The sequence below is a fragment of the Borostomias antarcticus genome, assembly GCF_949987555.1.
Source record: "Borostomias antarcticus genome assembly, chromosome: 22".
Classification (NCBI taxonomy): Eukaryota; Metazoa; Chordata; class Actinopteri; order Stomiiformes; family Stomiidae; genus Borostomias; species Borostomias antarcticus.
The window spans coordinates 19,075,542-19,092,574 of NC_140255.1; the positions used below are offsets into that span (position 1 = coordinate 19,075,542).

The following is a 17,033-nucleotide window of genomic DNA, read 5'->3' on the forward strand; positions in this document are numbered from 1 at the left end:
GTGGAGGGAAGAGGAGCTGTCTTCTGATCTATTCATCACTTTGAATGTCCCATGAGTTCTTGGCCTCTCCACTGGTTGTTGGCATGTAGTTGTAATACAATAGCCTAATTCAATCAAATCAAATCCCCCATGGACCCCCCAGGCTTGGCCCCCCCAACTCTTCCACTGCTGTTTCATTGTTGATTTAATGATTCAGATTAATCTGTTGATCTTAAGGTGCTGGTGTTTGCAGAAACACACATCCATAAATAATAATGTATTGTCCACACACTAAACAGTTTTCAGAGAGCAATTATAATGAACAAGTTATCATGGAGTAAACACATCTGCTTCTTCAGGTTTGATCTCGATGCAGCAATAGAAAACAGCTGTGTTGGTAATCAATCATGGTCATGTGATTATCAATCGATGTTTGACTATTTGTATCAAAGTCGGCTTACAAAACAATATCAAAGTCATACACAGCATACAGTAATTATCAAGAACGGAGATTGTGAGCTAGGCTCTCTCATCCAACATCAGTGTCTGACCTCACAAATGCCCCTCTGGATGAATAGGCAAATATTCCCACAGGTGTCACAATACGTTTTCTTCAGACTGACTTTTACTTTAGATTTTTATTTATTTATTAGCAAGGTAGCATCATGGAGCAAACATGTTTCACATCTGCTTCTTCAGGTTTGATCTCAATGCAGCAAAACCTGGGTTTTAAGTGTACAGTAGTCATGGCCATGTGATTATCAATCGATCATTTGACCATTTGTATTAAAGTGTTTACAACACTATCAACATTATAGACGGCATATAGTATTCAGTACAGCATCAGCTTTTTAGGCTTTTTACATGATGGCCTACTACAGCAAAGACTACAGACCATGATCACAACCAGAAGTGACAGTGATTAGTTGTATTACATTGTTGTTTTCATGTTATAGTCTAAACAATTGTGTGATGTCATGGATTGGCCACAGCCATAATATAATTTATAGATTAACTCTGCAGCCTTCCCCACCCCTTGATCAAACCATGTGGATCAGAATCTAGCAGCCTTCCCCACCCCTTGATCAAACCATGTGGATCAGAATCTAGCAGTATGGTATTCCCCATCTCTCATCACTCATGAAAAAGAAAATCGTTTTCTAGAGCAACTGTAGAAAAATAAAGAAAAAAGTATGTAAAAATATTGACATTTAAAATACATGTATTTCATGAGATCACATTAGTCATTTAGCTGATGTTTTTATCCAAAGCGACTTACAATAATGTATTTAACATAGGAAAAGCCATAATGTATTTAATATAGGAAAAGCCAATGTACTACTACTTGCCAGAACTCACAAGTGCATTTCCTTTCTAAAACAAGTGACCAAGAGCATAATCTAGTGCTGAGGGCAAAGTGTAAGAATAGCAAGCTAAAAATACAATAGGTGCTTAAGAGGGAGGATCATGGTAGTACTTCTGGAAGAGGTGAATTTTGAGCCTGCGGTGATAAAATCAAGAAATACAAGTAAGTACTGTAGTTAATATGCATTTCCTGAGGCTTTAGAGAGAGGAGTCTTGTCATAATCCACTCTTTATGGAAAAGTACTTGTTCTTTATAGAAAAATATAATAAACCATCTCCTTGAAACTCCCCCTTCCTTTTAGTTTCCTGTGGAACATTTCCACAGACAGGGCTGAGAGACAGGAACATTACACAGAGTCAATCATCCTGGTTGTCACTACTATTCTCAGCCTGTTTTATTGAAGCCAAGTGTTGAATGTAAGCAGGGGTCCAGTTCATACAGAAGGTCCATCATCAAAGAACATGCGTGAGCACCTTTTCCCCGGACGATGTCGATGACGGCCCGTGCTCTCTCTGCTCTCACCTTCTCCACCTTCACTGAGTCTCTCTCTTCCTCATTGATCACCCCCTCCTCCAGAAGTCCGTCCAGCAGACCATCCATACCAGGCATGGTCACTCGATTCACAAGTTCCCTCCGTGCAGAACGTAGTTGCTCCTCTGCAGAGCCACTCTGAACGTGCTCAGTCTGCCTGCCAGCCTTCAACGAGGCACCTGGTGCTGTAGAGGAAACCAAGACGTGTTCAGCAGTGTTCAGTCCAGCCATGTTTGCTGTGTCAGACCAGCGTTGATGAGAGAGACCGCTGATCACTGCTCTGCTCTCATCAGCTAAACCACATTACACATGAGTCTAGAGTCTCTCCAGCTAAACCACATTACAGATGAGTAGAGTGGGGAGTGAGTCAGGTGCCTTTTATCAACACCTGGAAAGTTTCCACTGCAAGTTTTCATCTTCACTCTCCAACAAGGGACAGATTCTGGCAATGGATTGGTGAACCTTACTGCCAATCAATGACACCAGTGAAGCAGAAAGCGTGAACATGAAAATGGTGAGGATGTACTTTACCTGGCAGTAGGATATGTGAGGATGTACTGTACCTGGTAGTGGGATATGTGAGGATGTACTGTACCTGGTAGTGGGATATGTGAGGATGTACTGTACCTGGTAGTGGGATATGTGAGGATGTACTGTACCTGGTAGTGGGATATCTGCTGCCCACACCTGTTCTCCTCCATCTTTCTCCAGAAGCCTCAGCTTCACTTCCTGTGAGTCAGAACTCAGTAACACCTGGAAGGTGGGGTGGTAGTTTGGACCGTAGCTCCAGTATATCTCAGTATGCTGAAACACCAAGTAAGCGCTGTTAACAGCTGAATCAATCAGAAATCTGACTGGTTTGGACAAGTCTAGGCCAGTGAAAAATGTGACTGTTATATGGGCTAACTATTCCTTTAAGACAATAAAAAATGTTTTCAATCATAAATGACTAGAGTGTTTTGAATTCCCCTTGGGGTCTTGGTTCTAAATTGTGTTACTGTCAATCAACAGTTCACAAGCTGACTCATTAGCTAGGTGTGATTGATGGGTGTAATTACTGAATGTGGCACATGGCTAGAGATGCGCATCGAAAACCGGTTCTTGTTGAGAACCGGTTCCCAGTGGATCGATTCTTTGGAATCGTTGGCCAAAATCCTTAACGATTCCGCTATTGATTCCTGTCGTTGCTGCGCATGCACGATGCCTTGTTTTGTTTTATTAGACCGCGATAGAAGAAGCCAGCAACGTCGTCTAGGCATAAACGTTTGAAAGTGTGGTTACATTTCACGCGACAAGATGACAACACGGCCACTTGCAATGCTTGCAAAAAACGTATATCATCAAAGGGGGAAAATAGTACAAATATGCAAAAACATTTGGCCACACAGCATGCGATAACTTTGCAGGAATGTCATGTTTTTGATGCGCTCCGGAGTGACCACAGCAGCACAGCTAACGTGTAGTCGAAGGTAAACTCCTCCAGAGTCCCTGTCTATTGTGTTAGTGCCATTTGTTTAATTGTGTAAACCAGCTTTCACTATATGAATAATCTCCATTTAATTTAGATGATGCCGTTCAGTCAGGCTAGTCGGTCTGGGTCAGAGGCTACTTCTTGTAGAAGTAGTAGAATTGTTAATTCTCCATACAGTTTGATGGTTGCAGACCTACTCAGTTCCATTTGGACTTCACTTGATTGTATTTGTTGCCAGTTGCGGCTGCTCATTTTTGTCAGCTCAGCTCATATACCCTTTTTAAATGGAAGGAGCGTTGTAATTTCTACTAGTAACATGTTAGACTGCTATTGGATTTAAAATTCAACATAATTATTCATGTTTTATTTATCTTTTTCTATAGAAAAAACAGATCGTCAGTTTTATTTTTAGTTCAAGGTGAATACACCTAAAAAAAACAGCACTGTAGCCTAATTGGCATGTTCAAAGTATATATAAAAGAAAATTAATGTTAATAAACCTGTTTGTACTCTTTTTCCCCAATGTGAAACGATAAGAGAATCGCCAAGGAATCGGATCGATAAGCAGAATCGAAAATGGAATCGGAATCGCTAAAATCTTATCAATATCCATCCCTTCACATGGCATCATGTTAGTTTGAAGAAACACCAGCTGCATAAGATGGTGCAGCTTGGACACATCATCAGTGATGAACCCAGGGTCATCGGTTGTTTCGGGTCTTTGATCATCAGACACCCTCATCTGGGCGACCCAGCTGCGCTACACCATCGATCCCCCCTCTTGATCCACAACCACCTGGAAGCTCTCTCTCTGCAGCTTCACTGATGTTGTTGGTGGATTTTCTCTCTTGCAATCCTCCGACGCCAAGAAGCCTGAGTGCTCGATGTAGAGGCTTCCTTGGGAATCCCCTACCCGTTCCCTCTGCAGGTCTTGACAAGTTCCAAGTACAAGTGGGACTGCGAGTTCCAACAGCACCACTTGCTTGGAGGAGTCAGATGTTAAGATTTGGTCTGGCCTGAGTCTAGTTGTAGCAATGTGCTCCGGAAACTTCAGCTGCCTACCCAGGTCCACCAGCAGCTGCCAGTCACAGGCTGAGGCTAGCAAGCCGGCTTCTCTCCTGCCCTGACAAAGGCCAAGTTATGCCTTGCTGAGAGCTGATGTTTGCTCTGCTGGATTCCAGTGCAGATGGTATCGGCTACTGCCTTTAACACCTGGTCATGGCGCCATGTGTATGTTCCCCCTCCCAGTGCTTTGGGGCAGCAGCTCAGGATGTGCGCTAGAGAATCTCTTGCCAGACAGAGTGGGCATGCTGGGGTTTCTGCAAGATCCCAACTGTGCAGGTTGGATGGGCTCGGGAGAACACAATTCACAGACTGGATAAGAAGTTTGAGTCTTGCTGGTTCCGATTTCCAAATGTCAGTCCAGGTCATTTTCTGAGCAGATGCATGGTCCCAGTTCATCTAAGCTCCTTGCTGACACATGGCCACCGTCCTGCTGCGGTGCTCCTCCACCTCTGCCCGGATCTCTTCCTGGATCAGCTGCCGTCTATCTCTCCCCTGAGCTTTGTCGTAGCAAGGTCTTGTATACTACCAAGCCCAGCTCGTCTGACTGCCACAGAGCCCACCAAGACACCATGGCTCAGCCTCACTTCTGCTTGTTCCACTGCCTCACAAGCCCGCCACTTCCACCCAGTCTTCACGGTGAGGCCCGCAGACACACTGGTGTCTGCGGAGTCTCTGTAGAGTAGTACCTCCCTGGCTCTGGTGACCTTAAGCTCCTCTGCCAGGCCGGTAAAGGGGAGCTGGAGCTTGTTGTTGTGCCCATTAAGGGCAATAGTGCGGAGCTTCTTTCGCAGGCCAAGCCACCTGCGCAGGAACTGGCTGATGTTTCGCTTGAAGCACTCCACTGTGGTTATCGGGACTTCTTATATTAGCAGTGGTCAAGGAAGTCTTGGCAGGATCCCATGCTAGATGATAGATCTATGCATTGAACTTCCCTGGGAGCGTTTACTTGTCCATTGCCGATAGCCAGGTTCTTAGATCTTTGCGAGTTGACTGGACCGCCGCTGTGTCTGTCAGGGTTCCATCGAAGATCTTCCCCAGACTTTTCACCGGCTTCTCAGACACTGACAAGATTAGTGCTCCATCCACAGAGAAGCGGTGCTTGTCCTCCACCTTCCCTTTCCTCAGGACCAGGGATCTGGATTTGGCCAGCTTGAAGGTCATTCTCGTCCAGGTGATGAGCCTCACCAGTCCACAGAGAAGCCAAAGGCATCCTGTCACTGATGTAGATGTGACCTTTAGATCATCCATGAAAGCTCGAATCGGGGGTTGGCAAATGCCAGATCGAGACAGGGGGCCTTGACATTCCACCTCTGCCTCCTTGACGAGCATACTACCGTAGTAGTCCCGAATAAGCTCTTGGATCTTCTCTGGTACATGGTATGCCGCCAAGGTTGTTGTGACCAGCTTGTGTGGAATAGATCCATAAGCATTGGCGAGGTCAAGCCACAGGACTGACATGTCTCCTCAGTTCTCCTTTGCCTCACAGATCAACTGGGTGACCACTCCTGTGTGCTCTATGCAGCCTGGCATGCCTGGAACACCACCCTTTGGCACTGCAGTGTCGATGTAGGAATTCCTCAAGAGGTACTCTGTGAGCAGGTTGGCAAGGACCTTGAAAAAGACTTTGCCTTCCACACTGAGCAGGGAAATGGTGCGGAACTGCGTGATGTCACTTGCGTTCTCCTCTTTCGGTATCCAAACACCTTCAGCATGGCGCCACTGCTTGGCTACCTTCCCCCTCCACCATACTACCCTGATGAGTCTCCATAGCCTCTGCAAAAGGCTTGGGCAGTGTTTGTAAACTTTGTATGGCACTCCACTTGGCCCTAGAGCTGCACTGGTCCGTGATGCTCTGACTATATCCCTGACTTTGGCCAGAGTGGTCTCTTTGGTGTTAAATTGGGTGGAGGGTTCCGGTAGTGGAATAAGCCCTCTGCAGGGAGGCCGCTCTGTGAGCGCTGGCTTCTCCTCCTCACTCACCTTCTGGTATTGCTGCTTAAGAGACCTCAGCTGTTTCCTGAGCTCGGTGATCTTGATCTCACGCCGGTTTGGCCTCACAGTCGTGCTGGCATTCGGTTGTCATGACAAATCTCTCCACACCGATGCTGATCAGGGTAAACATCAGCTGAAGTTGCTGATCCACTTCCCCCCTTGATGATGCTTCAAGAGCTGCATCAACATCCTCATTAAACTGGCGCCACTCAGCCCTCTTGTGTGCGGCAGGTCATAAGACCGGGCGATGTTCGGATGGTTTGCTCATGTGGCATACGGGGCATGGAGGTTCTGAACACTGTGGGGTGACTCCGGTCTTGCTCCTCCTCTGTCTCACCAGGGAGACATCATTTCTACGTGACATCATTATTATGTGGGTTATGTTAGAATCTACCTCTGATTATTTATAATCTACTGGCAACATAATTATTATGTGGGTTGTGTTAAGAGTACCTCTGGTTATATATAATCTACTACTGACAACATCATTATTATGTGGGTTGTGTTAAGAGTACCTCTGGTTATATATAATCTACTACTGACATCATTATTATGTGGGTTGTGTGAGAGTCTACCTCTGGTTGTATCTTTTCTCCCTTTTTTGGTTGTATATCATCTCTCTCCACCCCATCAAAGCAGAGACTGTACGTTTCCAAACGAGTGAGAGTGCAATAAGGACTGACAGACATATAACTGCTTGTTCTATGCTGCTCCTTCACCTGAAACAAGACCAGACATGATTATCAAGGACGGGAAACAGACTAATATTAAAGCTGCAAACATTGATTTTATTTATATTGTCAAAACGAATTAAAACCACCTGATATCAGATTGTTTCACTGAGCCATAGCATCCTAATAGCATTTTACTTCAATGACTCATCCCTACCGGTCACCTGTCAGTTGTTATTCCAGCATTTCTGCCTGTGTTGTCAGTAGCTGGCCCGTGCCTTTGCTCGTCACGAATGAGGGGCATTTTAAACCCAAGTGAAATTGAACTGAAATTTAAGATTCCAGTTCTCCAAAATGGATATATTTAATGTTTTTATTGTTTCTTCAATGTCCTCTTGTGCAAATGGCACGTACAAAACTCAAAAAATTGCTATGATATACATTTAAGAACAAATGTATTCTCATTTACTGTACAATGGCAGCCTTATATGGCTCTAGCCATTCATTTAAGCCTTTCGTTTGTAAACAAGTCTGTTGCAGCCATATCGGGGAATTTATTGGTAAAATAAAATTGATTGCACTTTTAACTAGCTGCCAAAACTAAACATGAACTTCAAGTATATAGCAGCTTAATCCGAATACTGTTTACGATGTACTGTAGGAATAGAGAGAAACAACTATACCATATTAATTGTATTGCATTAAGTAGACAGTACACTGCCAAAGAACATCAGCATATGACTGGTTGGCAATGTCACTGTTTGGAACATCGATTTAAAAGATTTTGATTTAAGTATAAACCGGCAGGGAGTATGGAGTAACATTCCATTAACCTCTCGCAATCATAATCACCAATTAATTCACTATGAACAAAGTATAAAATTACAAAGATATTTTTTATCTCATAGGGAATGTTGCCAAATTCTGATTACCCAGAGTCCCCTACTGTATAGTCCCTATGCCCTCAGAAAGCCATGGGAACATATGCATGTGATGTGGGAGTGCCCAGGGTCCATTTCTTTTGGGTCAGTGTTTCCAATGTACGATTTTAGAGGAGAAAAATGTATTTACATTAGTGAGAACCCAGGGGTTAAGTACTAGGGTTTTGAATGCGTTTTTTGTTCTTTTGTTTTTGTTTTGGCAGCTGTGTGATCACAGGATTATAAAGTAAGGGTATCCCAAACAGGTACTATTATACGTTGTTGAGAGTATGTGTTTAATTGAGAGGCTATGTATATATACCTAGTGTATATGCATTTAGATTATATTGTCCAGTAGAACCTCAAAAATCCGAACCTCAGAGATCTGAACAACTCGGTCAACCGAACAGGGACAAAACAGGAAATGAGCACCAAACTACGCGCATCAAATCCTGACAGAAAAAGTAACAGTAAAATGATAGGCTGTTTATCCTATAGGCTATAGTTTATCCTATAGGCTGTATTATCGGACATTTGTTTGTGATTTAAATAGGTTATGCCTTTTCTGAAGGCGACTAGGAGAGGGGCTAATAGCCTACTATAGGAGTTAATTTGCTTCAAAATAATGGAAAAGGGCTTGTAGCCTATGGTTATCTGAGTGCACGCAAGTGCCTTTTCGATTCAAATAGAGGGTTGTTTTTAACATGAGTGTCTACACATTACATATTATATTTTCAAAATTTTGTGTATTTTGGGAAAACCTTCAGTTACGAACATTTCAGAGATCCGAACGACCTTCATTCCCGGTGGGTTCGGATCTTCGAGGTTTTACTGTATAGGTATACTATGTATGTATTGATTGTGCCTGCTCAAAATTAGTCTATATGCCGTGTTTGCTACCACCTGAAAAAAATCAGTAAAAAACTGGTCACAAAATATCATATTTTATGTTGATAAACAACACGACTGAAGTTTAACACAAACTACACATTTTCGTCCAGATTTATTTGTTCAATAGTCTTTCACACATTTTGACATGATCAAGCTCTCTGGGGTAAAAACAACATCGAACAACATGAGATTCATGTTTTGGACGTGGTGCAAAGACTTGGGGACTGTACCTTTTCAATCAGGACATTTGCTGGCACTACAACCAGGTTGAGAATTGGAATAGGACGTAGGGAGCTTCTGGATTCGAGGAAGGGCAACACCTGCCCCCTGATGGTGTTGAAGGGGATGTACCGTCTCACAAGGCCCCAGAGAGACAGGTCTGTCACCTTCACCACCACATGTGTGTCAGTTACCCTCAGGGGTGGTAAAAGCTCCACACTGTCACCACTGACATGGGCCACAGACAGGGACCCACGACCCTCTCCTGGAAGATAGCAACGTTTCATTGTGTTGTATAGCTGAGTCCTTGGGGTATAGCGTAGTATTATTGAGTTGTGAAACTTACCAGTGAGAATCTCACAGTGGGGGAGGTGCAGCTGACAGACTGACCCCTGAGGACAGTCGATGCTGAACAGGGGTCCTGCAGGGGTCTTGCCTGTAGATGTCAGGAGATCGTCGTCCCATTGGTCAGTGCTGTACAGCACCTCCCCCTCTCCCTCCATCTGAAAGCCCAGACCTGTCAGACTGCACTGGAACAGACCAGCATGGGGACACTGGAGCCTGGGGGACACAGGACAAAAGTGATCATTACTATCACAATACAAATAGAGGGAGGTGAAGATTAAGAATAACTCTGATACCACAGAAAAGAGCTGTCACCTGTATGAGCAGAGTTCAGGAACCACAATAGTTGGGGTCTGGAAAGAGGAGACAAAAATCACCAACAACAATACACTGGACCCCACAATCTCCAATTAGTGTCATTTGTATGAATCCTGGTGTTCTGTATTTCAGTCCCAATGGGAAAAATCATCATCTTTCATAGAGCCAATATTTCCCCTTAACTTCAAATTGATTAATTAATTAACTTCAAAAAGATCTACAGGATTGATTGATGATGTTCTTTGATGTAGCGCTAGCCAAGCATCTGGAATAAGAAATGAAAACATTCTACATGAGCATATAATCTGGTAATCTACATACTGGTCCCTGTGGAGTGGATGTCCAGCTGTGAGCAGGTTTAGGGTTTAATCTGATGTGTGGGGATCTCTTTGTCTCTTTGAATCTCTTTGTCTCTTTCTCTGATCTGTGGTCAGGTGCTGGTCTGGGTCTCAGGGAGACGTAGCCAGAGCTTCCCTGAGACAGGACATCAGATCTGCCACCTCCCCACCCTGTAGAGAAACACAACCAGGTCAGACCCACTACTGGGCTGTGGTTAGCCTCCTGCACAGGGACAACATCTATGGGCCACAAAACTGACAGTCTTCATGAATAAATACATTTAAAGAATCATTGAGATAGATACAGTACAGTACAGTCCATTCATATCTAGATAGCGAGACAGATGAAACCACAGTGAGATCCTCAGGATCCCCAGACACACTCTGACGTCTTACTCTCAGGTCTCAGTGATCCAGACACAGATCCAGCCTCAGATGTCTGCTCAGAACCACAGCCCGTCTCAGCTCTGCTTTCTCCACTCACTGCACAACACAACAACACAAATGATGAGCGATTCACAGGTTGTGATGTATTGGAAGGTCTAGAATTGAGCAATGACCACGAGAGGCAGTGGGTTCCAGGGGATTTGACCACAGCTGCGGGGCGTTGTTAGGCCCGACGCGATAGCTGTGGTAAAATCCCGTGTAACCCACTGCCTCGAGTGGTCAATTGCTTTTCTACAACGGTTACTACATATATATATATTCACAAAAAACACTCAGTGGTAGTAGTAACATTCAATCATTTATTTACTGATCATTCTTATCATTTTAGTATTTACAAAATCTTCCGCGATAGGCTATAGTTCTGAATTAAATGGTTGCCAGACAACATAGGCTATCTCGCCTATTTGGGTTGGCCTTGTTCACATAAGACATAATTCGGGTTGTTCACGTTTATTTGAATATTTCCAGCTATGGTGCAGTTATTAAAACAGTTCTCCAGAGCACTCGTTTTTGCTGGTAGGGGTGTGGAAGTGTTGGAGTCGGACTGATGAGTGCGTTTTTGTAATAGGATACGAAAAAGGCGAGGTTGCTGCGAGTGGTTGCTACGCAAAGCATAGCCTACCGCTTGATTTTATCAATGGCCTCGTCAATGAGATTGACGGCGCATTAATACTAATTTGTATGCGGATTGGCTGCTAGCCAATCAGAATCAAGTATCCAAACTTTCCATTGTAGAAACAAAAATGAAATATTGTAATGATGTGTGTTTAACTGTTTTATTGTAGATATCTACCTGATCTACTCTTAGTAAACTGTCAGACCATACTCACTGCCTGGAGGCAAATCCATGCTTCTGAGTGCTTGTTTCTGAAATTTGTCGATACCAATCCAGTTCATTTCTCTCCCGCCATCGATCTCAGGGTAAAACACATCTCCACTGTTTGCTGCCACCATCTCATCCATCTTGTCCAACAGCTCAGTGACCTGAGTGCCATCACCTCTGTTCTTATTGTTGAGGACATGATACCTGTTCCCACATTTCTCAACAAGCCACTGGAGGGTCTTCCCTTCTGTCTCAATGTGCTGCTCAATGGTTGTGTCTCCCAGATAGTCCCCCCCGGTGAACAGCACTATAGTGTGACTCCAGACTCTGTCACTGAGAAGCTGCAGGTGTCCCTCTACAGAACTGACTCCTTCCTCTGTGAATGAGTAACCCAGCTGTATGACCAGGAGGAGAGTGTGGGGTCCTGGGGGACACAGAGACACACTGCGTACTATCTCCTGTTTAACCAGCTCAGTAGTCTCCTCTACAGGGAGATTCATCCACCATCCTGGAGTGTCGACCACAGTGACCTGCCTCCCTGCTACTTCTCCCTGTCTCTTCACACACTGAGCAGCTGTCCTCAGGTCAAACTCCTCTCTGCCCAGGATGGTGTTTCCTGATGAACTCTTCCCTGCTCCTCCCGCTCCCAGCATCACAACCCTCAGCTCTGAGAGATGGTCACCTGTGAGTGAAAGAAAGAGAGACTTGTAACTATACGCACATCGCCGGCAGGTGCTGGGTCAAATGTGGATCATACTGTGATATCGATATAGTGTGATATCGGTGTGCAGGCTCCACTCTCTCTACGAAAGAAATAGAGAGTCATGTATCAAACTATATTTTTGTTACCCATAACATATAACATTACATTAGTCGTTTAGCAGACGCTTTCATCCAAACCGACTAACGATAATTGCATTTAACGTAGGAAAAGCCAATGTACTACTACTTGCCAGAACTCACAAGTGCATCTCCTTTCTAAAAGAAGTGACTAAGAGCATAAGAGCATAATCTAGTGCTCCCCCACATTGTCAAAATTTATATTTTTCATGAATAGCTTGGAGTTTGGGTGAGCGGATGTGACTACTGTTACAGCACCACCGGCAAACACCCACTCCTACATCAACACCTATCTATTCTGTCCCTCTGCACATCAAGCTATCTCAAGGTTAAGAGACAAGATTCCATCATCGTCCATACACATGATAACTACTTAAAAGCTCCTTCTTCTATTAACAATTTCCACTCTTGACAGTAGTTTCACATCAACTTCAACTTTCATATCAACATCGACTCCTGATCACATGACATGATATAATGTACAGTATGTGTATACTGTAGCAAAGCAGTGTCCAAGACCATTTGCACTTGAGGGACCATAAACATTGTCTAATCTTATCTTTCACTGCAAAACATTTTGAAACTTCTATCCAGAGCAGAATGAACTCACCTATGAAGTTTCTGTGGATCTCCCTCTGCTTCATCACCTTGAGCTTCCTCTGTTTCACCCCCTCTTCTTTTGTTCTTCTCCATCGTTCTATCTTCTCCAGTTTCTCTCTGTCCATCTCATAGTGGCCTCCTCTGTTTCCTGCCACCATCTCCTCCATCTTGTCCAACAGCTCAGTGACCTGAGTGCCATCTCCCCTGTTCTTATTGTTGAGGACATGATACCTGTTCCCACATTTCTCAACAAGCCACTGGAGGGTCTTCCCTTCTGTCTCAATGTGCTGCTCAATGGTTGTGTCTCCCAGACGGTCCCCCCAGGTGAACAGCACTATAGTGTGACTCCAGACTCTGTCACTGAGAAGCTGCAGGTGTTCCTCTACTGATCTTCTCTCTTCCTCTGTGAATGAGTAACCCAGCTGTATGACCAGGAGGAGAGTGTGGGGTCCTGGGGGACACAGAGACACACTGCGTACTATCTCCTGTTTAACCAGCTCAGTAGTCTCCTCTAGAGGGAGATTCCACCACCATCCTGGAGTGTCGACCACAGTGACCTGCCTCCCTGCTACTTCTCCCTGTCTCTTCACACACTGAGCAGCTGTCCTCAGGTCAAACTCCTCTCTGCCCAGGATGGTGTTTCCTGATGAACTCTTCCCTGCTCCTTTCCCTCCCAGAATCACAACCCTCAGCTCTGAGAGATGGAGGGAGTCACCTGTCAGAGAGAGAGACAAATATAGTGGGAGAGAGAGAGACGGAGAGAGAAAGAAAGAAAAAAGAGAAAAGAAACAAGAATGAAATAGAGAGGAGAAGAAGAAAGAGAACACTATTACTCTGATGTGGACAATGTCCAGTTTTAAGGGGATGTCGACTGAAATATCCATAACAAGTTTTGATGTTAGTTGTGGAAAGAAATGACATCTGTCCGTATGAATGTATTCCTTCTTGGGAATCGACAGTTTTCTGGACTATACACATTCAACATTGTTATATAATATTAGCACTGAAGTTCCATTGTATTATAGCCTGTCTCAGAAAAGCCAGTATACTGCATTTGACACTGTTGAATAACACCAAGATTCTGGATAGATATTGAAATACTGTAAACTCACCCATTCGTGATCTGAGAGTCTCTCTCTGTTCCTGCACCTTCATCAGCCTCTGTTGTGCTCTCTCTTCCTCTGCCCTCCTTTTCTCCTCTATCTTCTCCAGTTTCTCTCTGTCCATCTCATAGTGGCCTCCTCTGTTTCCTGCCACCATCTCCTCCATCTTGTCCAACAGCTCAGTGACCTGAGTGCCATCATCTCTGTTCTTATTGTTGAGGACATGATACCTGTTCCCACATTTCTCAACAAGCCACTGGAGGGTCTTCGCTTCTGTCTCAATGTGCTGCTCAATGGTTGTGTCTCCCAGACGGTCCCCACGGGTGAACAGCACTATAGTGTGACTCCAGACTCTGTCACTGAGAAGCTGCAGGTGTTCCTCTACTGATCTTCTCTCTTCCTCTGTGAATGAGGAATCCAAGTCTATGACCAGGAGGAGAGTGTGGGGTCCTGGGGGACACAGAGACACACTGCGTACTATCTCCTGTTTAACCAGCTCAGTAGTCTCCTCTACAGGGAGATTCTTCCACCATCCTGGAGTGTCGACCACAGTGACCTGCCTCCCTGCTACTTCTCCCTGTCTCTTCACACACTGAGCAGCTCTCCTCAGGTCAAACTCCTCTCTGCCCAGGATGGTGTTTCCTGATGAACTCTTCCCTGCTCCTCTCCCCCCCAGCATCACAACCCTCAGCTCTGAGAGATGGAGGGAGTCACCTGTCAGAGAGAGAGACAAATATAGTGGGGGAGAGAGAGACGGAGAGAAAGAAAGAAAAAAGAGAAAAGAAACAAGAATGAAATAGAGAGAGGAGAAGAAGAAAGAGAACACTATTACTCTGATGTGGACAATGTCCAGCTTTAAGGGGATGTCGACTGAAATATCCATAACAAGTTTTGATGTTAGTTGTGGAAAGAAATGACATCTGTCCGTATGAATGTATTCCTTCTTGGGAATCAACAGTTTTCTGGACTATACACATTCAACATTGTTATAAAATATTAGCACTGAAGTTCCATTGTATTATAGCCTGTCTCAGAAAAGCCAGTATACTGCATTTGACACTGTTGAATAACACCAAGATTCTGGATAGATATTGAAATACTGTAAACTCACCCATTCGTGATCTGAGAGTCTCTCTCTGTTCCTGCACCTTCATCATCCTCTGTTGTGCTCTCTCTTCCTCTGCCCTCCTTTTCTCCTCTATCTTCTCCAGTTTCTCTCTGTCCATCTCATAGTGGTCTCCTCTGTTTCCTGCCACCATCTCCTCCATCTTGTCCAACAGCTCAGTGACCTGAGTGCCATCATCTCTGTTCTTATTGTTGAGGACATGATACCTGTTCCCACATTTCTCAACAAGCCACTGGAGGGTCTTCCCTTCTGTCTCAATGTGCTGCTCAATGGTTGTGTCTCCCAGACAGTCCCCACAGGTGAACAGCACTATAGTGTGACTCCAGACTCTGTCACTGAGAAGCTGCAGGTGTTCCTCTACTGATCTTCTCTCTTCCTCTGTGAATGAGAGATCCAGCCGTATGACCAGGAGGAGAGTGTGGGGTCCTGGGGGACACAGAGACACACTGCGTACTATCTCCTGTTTAACCAGCTCAGTAGTCATCTCTACAGGGTGATTCCACCACCATCCTGGAGTGTCGACCACAGTGACCTGCCTCCCTGCTACTTCTCCCTGTCTCTTCACACACTGAGCAGCTGTCCTCAGGTCAAACTCCTCTCTGCCCAGGATGGTGTTTCCTGATGAACTCTTCCCTGCTTCTCTCTCCCCCAGCATCACAACCCTCAGCTCTGAGAGATGGAGGGAGTCACCTGTCAGAGAGAGAGACAAATATAGTGGGAGAGAGACGGAGAGAAAGAAAGAAAAAAGAGAAAAGAAACAAGAATGAAATAGAGAGAGGAGAAGAAGAAAGAGAACACTATTACTCTGATGTGGACAATGTCCAGTTTTAAGGGGATGTTGACTGAAATATCCATAACAAGTTTTGATGTTAGTTGTGGAAAGAAATGACATCTGTCCGTATTAATGTATTCCTTCTTGGGAATCGACAGTTTTCTGGACTATACACATTCAACATTGTTATACAATATTAGCACTGAAGTTCCATTGTATTATAGCCTGTCTCAGAAAAGCCAGTATACTGCATTTGACACTGTTGAATAACACCAAGATTCTGGATAGATATTGAAATACTGTAAACTCACCCATTCGTGATCTGAGAGTCTCTCTCTGTTCCTGCACCTTCATCATCCTCTGTTGTGCTCTCTCTTCCTCTGCCCTCCTTTTCTCCTCTATCTTCTCCAGTTTCTCTCTGTCCATCTCATAGTGGCCTCCTCTGTTTCCTGCCACCATCTCCTCCATCTTGTCCAACAGCTCAGTGACCTGAGTGCCATCACCTCTGTTCTCATTGTTGAGGACATGATATCTGTTCCCACATTTCTCAACAAGCCACTGGAGGGTCTTCCCTTCTGTCTCAATGTGCTGCTCAATGGTTGTGTCTCCCAGATAGTCCCCATGGGTGAACAGCACTATAGTGTGACTCCAGACTCTGTCACTGAGAAGCTGCAGGTGTTCCTCTACAGAACTGACTCCTTCCTCTGTGAATGAGTAACCCAGCTCTATGACCAGGAGGAGAGTGTGGGGTCCTGGGGGACACAGAGACACACTGCGTACTATCTCCTGTTTAACCAGCTCAGTAGTCTCCTCTATAGAGAAATTAGTCCACCATCCTGGAGTGTCGACCACAGTGACATTACATTACATTACATTACATTACAGTCATTTAGCAGACGCTTTTATCCAAAGCGACTAACAATGTGACCACAGTGACCTGCCTCCCTGCTACTTCTCCCTGTCTCTTCACACACTGAGCAGCTGTCCTCAGGTCAAACTCCTCTCTGCCCAGGATGGTGTTTCCTGATGAACTCTTCCCTGCTCCTCCCGCTCCCAGCATCACAACCCTCAGCTCTGAGAGATGGTCACCTGTGAGAGAGAAAGAGCGATAGTGGGAGGGAGGGAGGGAGGGAGAGAGAGAGAAAAGAGAATGAAAGAGAGTGAATGAATGAGGAAGTTAGTGAACATGAAATTGGGAACACTGATATTAAGAAAA

The 17,033-nt window shown here is 44.7% G+C and overlaps 1 protein-coding gene across 1 annotated transcript in view; it reads right to left on the reverse strand.

The window, feature by feature from the left end:
• Positions 1 to 517: 517 nt before the first annotated feature.
• The window catches only part of LOC311323906 (uncharacterized protein), a 571,429-nt gene continuing 554,913 nt past the window's right edge, over positions 518 to 17,033 (reverse strand). The window contains exons 5-17 of the mRNA XM_084456218.1: positions 16,129 to 16,320; positions 15,031 to 15,735; positions 13,929 to 14,633; positions 12,827 to 13,531; positions 11,384 to 12,058; positions 10,503 to 10,589; positions 10,090 to 10,277; positions 9,766 to 9,803; positions 9,452 to 9,666; positions 9,117 to 9,370; positions 6,980 to 7,123; positions 2,536 to 2,680; positions 518 to 2,061 (exon numbers count right to left, since the gene is read on the reverse strand). Of these exons, the coding sequence (XP_084312344.1) occupies positions 1,730 to 2,061; positions 2,536 to 2,680; positions 6,980 to 7,123; positions 9,117 to 9,370; positions 9,452 to 9,666; positions 9,766 to 9,803; positions 10,090 to 10,277; positions 10,503 to 10,589; positions 11,384 to 12,058; positions 12,827 to 13,531; positions 13,929 to 14,633; positions 15,031 to 15,735; positions 16,129 to 16,320 (4,385 nt within the window). The 3' untranslated portion in view covers positions 518 to 1,729. The remainder of the gene's footprint in view (positions 2,062 to 2,535; positions 2,681 to 6,979; positions 7,124 to 9,116; positions 9,371 to 9,451; positions 9,667 to 9,765; positions 9,804 to 10,089; positions 10,278 to 10,502; positions 10,590 to 11,383; positions 12,059 to 12,826; positions 13,532 to 13,928; positions 14,634 to 15,030; positions 15,736 to 16,128; positions 16,321 to 17,033) is intronic.